Consider the following 8178-nt stretch of genomic DNA (forward strand, 5'->3'; position numbering starts at 1 on the left):
CCCCCCCCCCCCCCCCCTCCCACACCCTCTTCCTTAACAGTACTAGCTGGAGCTGTTGTGGTCTGGGAAATTCCATGATAATTGGCAGACTAAGAGAGATACACAAATGAGTCTCTCCGGACATAGTTTTCCTCATGGCAACAAATAATTCTGATGACTTTGTTCTCACAAAGCTTGAAATTATGAATTTCTCAGCAAACAAACAGGTCTCACCTCATAGCCCCAGAGGGGGTGGCCTTGCACTTCTCTGGCAACAACATTTGGAGGTGGAGATAATTCAGTATTGCTCAACCTTCATAGAAACTTGCATTAAAGCTCAAGGTAGAGATTTCTTTATCACCTTTGTTTATGGGAAGCCTGAGAAAACAAAGAGAAAAGCAATTAGGGAGCAACTATCAACAATAGACAAAAACAGAGAAGAACCATGGTACCTAACTAGGGACTTTAATGACATCATTGACTCATCCGGAAAACAAGGAGGTCCTGATAGCCTTGAGGGCTCTTACATTGATATGCAAACCTTTATGTCGGAGTGTGATCTTTTCGATCTTCAACATGCAGGGAACTTCTTGTCCTAGCGTGGAAAAAGATACGACCGTTAAGTTCATTGTCGACTGGGCAGAGCAATGTCGAATTGTTCTAGGACAGACTCTTACCGTTCAGGTTGCACTGAATATCTCAACTTTGAGGGCTCGGATCATAGACCACTGGTGACTTACTTTGACTTGCACCAGAAAAGGCAAAAAGGCCTATTCAGATATGACAGTAGACTAAGAAGGAACAAAGTAATCACCCAACTATTTGGCAACCAGAGGAAGCCAGAAGAAGACGAGGAGGTAGAAAGTAAAATCAATCGTTGTCAGAAGGCCAATTCACTGGTCAAAAAAATACCACACAAGATAGCCAAATGAGAATAGAGACACCACGAAAAAAGCTTGTAACGCCCCGACTGCCACCTCTCAATGTGCCCAATGTCCACCCCAAGTTCATAGCCCCACCTTCCTTAATGGACTTCACGCCTTCTACTAGTCCCGTGAGCCCATCCATATCCGACAGTCGGTTTGCTACGTCTAGGAGGTTTTAAAGACTTGTTACCGTCCCTACAAATCACCAAATGATCTTTGCCTGTGTTTTTTCCTCACTCGCATAGTTCCGACAGTCACTTCCGGAAGGTCACCCATCCTGAAACTACTACATCTCAAACACGCTTAACTTTGGAGTTCCTTCTGGATCCTTGACCGAAAACATAAATGCACTTTGGTGAAATAGGTGGCCAAATCAATTCTTTTAAACCTCTCCGCAAACCAGGATATCACAATTCACCCCCACTAACATATCGCAACGTCTTCGTTGCGTACCAAGATCGTCACCCCCAACGGTGACCCCACTCGACTCCACACTCGTCTGGGTTCTGCTATGATACTACTTGTAACGCCCCGACTGCCACCTCTCAGTGGACCCCATGTCCACTCCCAGTCCATGGGCCAACCTTTCTTAACGGGCCTCACGTCCTTTCACTAGGCCTGTGAGCCCATTCATATCCGACGGTCGGTATGATATGTCCGGGAGGTTTTAGAGACTTTTTACCATCCCTACAAATCATCACATGATCTTTTCCTGTGTTTTGTCTTCACTTGCACAGTTCCGGCAGTCACTTCCCAGAAAGTCACCCATCCTGAGACTACTCCAGCTCAAACACGCTTAACTCTGGAGTTCTCTTAAGACTCTTGATCAAAAAGATAAGTGCACTTTGGTGACATAGGTGGCCAAATCAATTCTTTTAAACCTATTTGCAAACCAGGATGTCACAAAGCTGGAATAAGCTATGTCTAGCCAAGACTCTTACTTAATCCAACTATCATTAATCAATGATTAGTTAAAACAAGCGTACAAAGATGAACAAGAGTTTTGGAAACAGCGAAGCAGACAACTTTGGCTTACCATTGATGATAAAAACACTGGATACTTTCATGCCATAACAAAAGGAAGGAAAACTATCAACAACAGTGATAGAGGATGATGAGGGCCAAACTTTCTATGAAGAAGACAAAATGTTGGATGTCATAATTGAATACTATTAGAACCTCCTCAAATCATCAAAGACCACTAATACTATAACTGTTGCAGAAGCCATCAGCCCCCGCATTACAGAGAAAACCAATGCTGAACTCATAACGATACATTTGCCAGACGAGATCAAATCAGCATGTTCTCCATCAGTCTGACAAGGTGCCTGGACCAGATGGCTTCTCCGTAAGTTTCTTCTAAACAAATTGGCATACACTAGGTCCTCAAATCATCTAAAAAAATTAGAGCTCTTTACCTCTGGAATCCTACCGAAAAACATCAATAATACTCATGTCAGACTGATCCCAAAAAGAAAAAAAACCAAAGAAGATGTCATGTCATGCTACAGACCAATAGCCCTATGCATAGCTTATTACAAGATCATATACAAAATCCTTACCAAGAGGCTACAACCCATCTTGCACACACTTTTTGTAGAGAACCAATTCGTCTTTGTACCCCAAAGATCGATCTCGGATATTGTGCTCATCACACATGGAGTCCTTCATTATCTTCACTCATCGTCTACAAAACAATGATGTTACATGGTTGTGAAAACAGAGATGAGTAAATCATAAGACATAATTGAATGGTACTTTCTTAGTAAAGTGCTTGAAAAAATGGGTTTCCACGCAACTTGGATCAATTGGACTCAACAATGCATCACCACAATGGTTTACTCATACCTCTTATATAGAGCAGCCAAAGGATTGGTTACTCCCCATAGAGGTATACAGCAGGGGGATCCTTGTCCCCTTTCCTATTTATATTGTGTAGTGAAGTGTTGATGGATCTCCACCAAAAACCACAAAGATAAAATAAAATCAAAGGCATAAAATTTGGAAAATCAAGCCCGAAAATTAGCCACTTACTTTGATGCAAATCCTCCATTAATATGAGCTAGCATCAGGTCAGAAGATCAAAACTCCCCTAGAAACCAAAGAGAGAATTAAAACCCAACTGGGACTCCAAAGAGAAGGAGGTTTAGGGAAATATCTTGGTTTACCTGAATTATTTGCAGAAAGAAGAAAGGCTTATTCAACAGCATAGTGGATAGAATCCGACAACAAGCATGCAGCTGGTCATCTCGATATCTATCGGCAGGTAGAAAGACAACACTGCTAAAATCTGTCCTAGCGTCCATGCCAACCTACTCCATGTCTTGCTTCAAGCTCCCTAATTCCATGTACAAGCGTATCCAATCCATCTTAACATGTTTTTGGTGGGCTGAGAGGAGAAAAATAAAATGTGATGGGTATCGTGGAACAAACTAACAAGAGCAAAACGAGAAGGCGGGCTAGGTTTAAGAGACTTATAGAGCTTTAATGACGCTCTCCTGGTCAAGATCAGCTGGAGATTCTTGACAAACCCTGATTGTCTCTTGGCAAAGGTTCTCTTAGGTAAATACTGCCATACTACCCCATTCCTAGACAGTGTAGCTCCTGCTTCCACTTCTCATGGTTGAAGGGGAATCCTAATTGGCAAAGAGCGCATGAAATCACAGCTAGGAAGGTAATCGGTAATGGGAATGATAACCTTATCTAGACAGATCCCTGGATCTCTCTTACCTCCCCATTGATACCAATGGGCCCTCTCCCGAAAGATACAAAAACCCACATACCTGACATCTCCTGCAACAAAGGACTGGGATAAATAAAAGTTACAACGAACCCTCCAAAGATACGTCGACCAAATCCTGGAGATCAAGTTAAGTAAACTAAGAGCAAAAGATACTTATACCTGGCTACCAACAATATTTGGTATCTACTCTACAAAATCTGGTTACTATGAGAGCATCTTCCACTGCCCAGAAAATACCCTATAACAAGATTTGAATAGAGGCTTCAAGTAGAATGCTTACATTTGGAGTACAAAAAACTTCACCAAAAAATAAATTCTTTATGTGGAAATTGATGAGAGGAGCATTACCGGTGGAGGAAAACTTGAGGGCATGAAATGTGAACAAAGATGCGGTCTGCCCTTTTTTTGGAAACCTTGAGTCCACTCTACACCTCTTCTTCTCTAGCAGATTCGCTAGAGAAGTCTGGAATCTCGCTCCTCTGAAAGTACCATGGAACCCGCATCATTCTACTACCATTAGAGAGGGTTTTGAAATACTCCAAGGCACCATCGCTTTGCCACCTTCCGGAGCTGTACAAGGCCCCATTCACCCTTGGATTCTCTGGAAGATCTGGACAAAGCTTAACCACCAGATCTTTTCCAAACGTCACGACTCTATGGGAGAAACCGTATCAACTGCGTTATACCTAGCTCGTGAATGGCAAGAGGCCCAAGGAACGATCCAGGAGCCAAAACAAATTCGCCCTAAAGAGAGTATCCCCATCCCAAGATTCGATGTGTTGATACTCCAAACGATGCGGCTTGGGATGCGATCTCTCGTAAAGTGGGATTAGGCTGTCAGTTCTCAAATTATATATCGGGTATCAAGATATTCGACTCCACTTCAGTGCCTCATGTCGGATCACCACTGATGGCTGCTTTACGCCCTGAGATAAGCATCGTCACAAGGGTTCAAAAAAAAGATTGTAGCTTCAGACTTAATTCAATTGATTGAAGCCATTGAATCGGAAACTCACTAGAAAGAACTCCACATGAGTCAACATAATATCTTGATTATCTCTGCTTCTTTTCAAGAAATTTGTTTTAGATTTATACCGAGAAAGAAAAATATAGAGGCGGATGCTTTAGCTAAAACTGCTCTACGAAATTCTCCTATTCTAAAAACCTAATTTTAATTAATGAAAGTTCTGACCTTGCTAAAAAAAAAAAGTTAGAGCATTCTCATTTGCTTGGCCTCGTTTTTTTTTTTTTTCAAGCTCCAAAATATATCCTAGTTTATTTGCTTGTTATTTCATTTGTTTATCATAAGATTAACAAATGCTTCAAAACTGTTGTTATCAATTGAAAACACTAGAAAGTGGTTTTGCCCTTTTATTCTTCATTTTCCGACCTCTTTCCCTTCATCCCTTTTTACGCCAATCTCCTCTTCTTAGTTATCACATGTTTTTTTCCCAAATTAAGCAGATGATTATGTATGTGAGCTTTACCATCATTGTCCTCTTCCATTTTTTTTTTTTTAATTTATCAGCAACTTTTTAAAATTTGTGGATGGAGAACTTTGGCATGTGAAAAAAAAAAAAAAAAACATTGGCATGTAAATTTTACCAGACATTTTTTTCACGATATATATACTTTATTGGCGGCGACAAAAAAAGGAATATGACAAGTAGAAATTTATTTCCCCAATGATTCGATTAATACAGGAGATTTAAACATGGACTAATATCATGAATTAATTAGTATAGTTACTTATAACTCCGCTAAGCTCCAGCGCCTTAGCTTCCGCCGCCGGTTTCACGTCTTTAGACGGAGGAACCGGCGTTCCGGTGAGCTCCTCCGAATCATTAGCCAACCCTTTAAGGTAAAAAGTGTAGAACAGTTTTGTCGGATACACAAGCTGCTGAAGTTTAACCTGTCCGTACGCACCTTCGAAGACTCCTGTGCCACCAGTGATGGCCAAGAACGAGTCCTCGTAAGTCAAGTACGGTCCTTGTACTGACAAGTGGCCGTAGTCTCCGAAGTAGAAGCTCTAAGTGGCGTCGAATCTGTCACCGTTTTTTTTGGGAACGTGTTCGACCACCACGCAGAGACCGGCCGTGATGCCAACGCGCTTCTTGAGGTCGCCGGTGTAGAGTTTGTTTGTGAATGGGACGAGGTCTCCGAGACCGAACATTAGGCTCATGGCGTTTTTAAGAATTTTTGGGCTGTGTCTATCTAATTCGTTGAGTTCGTACACGCTTAGTTCTTGAACTTTACCTGAAAAAAAAAACAAACAAACAAACTCATGTTTAGAACTAGATACTTGATTTGAGGTATGGTGTCATATGCTTACGTGATCAAATTTGCAAAGTATTAAATTGGATAATTTTGGTTTTTAACTAAAACAAAATATTTTGAAAACCATTTAATTATGGTAAACAAAAAAAGGGTTCAATTAACTTACTTGGTCTGGAGTTTTCTATATTCCCGTTTTGGGAGAGACCTCGACAAGGCGTGAGGTTTTTCTTGAGAGTGAAACTTGATCGAGAGGAGAAATCTGGACCATTAGACAAGATACCAAGATTCTAAAAGGATTTAGAGAAATATAGCACGTGCCTAAATTTCCAAAAGATGCTATGAGTGAATTTGGATTTGAATTCCATGGTCGGAACGTCGTCTAAGCTTTGGGTCTTGGAATTAAGTTGAATACTTTTGGCCGGCCGCAGACTAAAAGAATGAAAAACGTGGGACATATATAACCAATAATATCTAAGATATTTATTTTCATAAAAAATGAATAAAGTATTAATTATGTTAGTGAAAAAGTTACAGAGCTCATAAACATTTACTTCAGCCATTCACATTAATTCGAAAACAAAAATTAATACATCAAAAATATAACGATGTATATGAGTGATGAAGTAATCCACCTCAAAAAATTATATAACTAATGAGTGATGAAGTAATTTGTGCACTATGCTTTAATAATGGATAATTAAATATGTTTTTTTTACTTTTTTTCAAAATTGATTAATCTTGATATAAATTAATTCTGAGTTCTTAACTATTGTTGATGGGTACTTATATTAGCACTAGCAACGAGCCTCGAATGGTTTTCCACAACAACATCTTGCAACGATGCAAACGGATATTGGCAACCGACGTCGTAGTGGACTAGTTGTCATTTTCACCACAGATATGGAAGATGCTCCACACCGGCATCAAGATAAGAATTTATTGTCCCCGTGAAAAGAAAACAAAAGGAATTGGCTCCACAGTATGGAAAACAAATAATGGAAATCGAACTATTTGAAGTAAATTTTAGATGATAAAATTGTCAATATAAGTAACATTCTAGAGGATTAGTTTGAATGTTCATGAAACTTGGTTTTGCTCATAACCAAAAAGACTTATCTAATACGTGGAAATCACTAGATTGCACAATGCGCTAGAGTGCAAACTATGCTAGAATGCAAAACCTTGCATTTGCATGTATACTGACATATTCAAATAAGTCGTTAAAAATGAATCACATTAAACTCGAGTAAATGAGTCTGCCTATATATGGTTTAAGTATACTACGGATTGTTACATGCAACTTATTAAATTATATATGTTATTCCCTGAATCTCATCATCAAAGATCTCCGACTTGGCTTCTGAGTCTTTTCAATTAATAATCAAGATAGTGTTTTTGACCCAAAAAAAAAAGATAAAATTGACTATTCAAGAATAAGAATATTTTTTTTTATAAAGTATATATTATTATACATAGACATGATGAGTAAACAAAAGTCTCTATTAATTATTTTCACTAATCAGTATAATTGCTTATAACTCCACTGGGCTCCAACGCCTTAGCTTCCGACGCCGGCTTCACATCCTTAGACGGCGTAACTGGCGTTCCGGTAAGCTCCTCAGGCAAATCATTAGCCAACCCTTTAAGGTAAAAAGTGTAGAACAGTTTCGTCGGGTACACAAGCTGTTGAAGCTTAACCTGTCCGTACGCACCTTCGAAGACTCCTGTGCCACCAGTGATGGCCAAGAACGAGTCCTCGTAAGTCAAGTACGGTCCTTGTACTGACAAGTGGCCGTAGTCTCCGAAGTAGAAGCTGTAAGTGGCTTCGAATCTGTCACCGTTCTTCTCGGGAACGTGTTCGATCACGACGCAGAGACCGGCGGTGATTCCCACGCGCTTCTTGAGATCGCCGGTGTAGAGTTTGTTTGTGAATGGGACAAGATCGCCGAGACCGAACATTAAGCTGAAGGCGTTTTTGAGTATTTTAGGGCTGTGTCTATCTAGTTCGTTGAGCTCGTACACGCTTAGTTCTTGAACTTTACCTGAAAAGGAAAAGGAAAAAAACAAACTCATGTTTAGAATTAGATACTTGATTTTGAGGTATGGTGTCATCATGTGCTTACGTGATCAAGTTTGCAAAGTTATAAATTGGATAATTTTGGTTTTTAGCTAAAACATAATTTTTAGATAACCATTTAATTATGTTCTGTGAGCTTTTAAAGATAAGTCTTTACAATAAATGTGAAGACAAAA

At 39.8% G+C, this 8178-nt stretch overlaps 1 protein-coding gene, 1 long non-coding RNA gene and 1 pseudogene across 12 annotated transcripts in view; all 3 read right to left on the minus strand.

The window, feature by feature from the left end:
• LOC104779759 lies at positions 12-4996 on the minus strand. Of its 11 annotated transcripts, none has more exons than XR_766573.2 (8): positions 3997-4996; positions 3808-3886; positions 3636-3698; positions 3074-3541; positions 2754-2997; positions 2468-2592; positions 214-357; positions 12-89 (listed from the first exon to the last, which is right to left on the minus strand). It is a non-coding gene; the product is annotated as an uncharacterized LOC104779759 (long non-coding RNA). The 11 variants fall into 11 exon arrangements; XR_002037656.1 differs by having other exon boundaries at positions 25-247; positions 341-357; XR_766574.2 differs by lacking the exons at positions 12-89; positions 214-357 and adding exons at positions 1130-2233; positions 2324-2333 and having other exon boundaries at positions 3997-4995.
• On the minus strand, positions 5381-6303 carry LOC104783510 (annotated as a pseudogene).
• The window catches only part of LOC104779760 (allene oxide cyclase 2, chloroplastic), a 1320-nt gene continuing 476 nt past the window's right edge, over positions 7335-8178 (minus strand). The window contains exon 2 of the mRNA XM_010504144.2: positions 7335-7967. Coding sequence (XP_010502446.1) covers positions 7441-7967 — 527 coding nt within the window. The 3' untranslated portion in view covers positions 7335-7440. The remainder of the gene's footprint in view (positions 7968-8178) is intronic.

This window comes from Camelina sativa, chromosome 4 (assembly GCF_000633955.1).
Source record: "Camelina sativa cultivar DH55 chromosome 4, Cs, whole genome shotgun sequence".
NCBI lineage: Eukaryota > Viridiplantae > Streptophyta > Magnoliopsida > Brassicales > Brassicaceae > Camelina > Camelina sativa.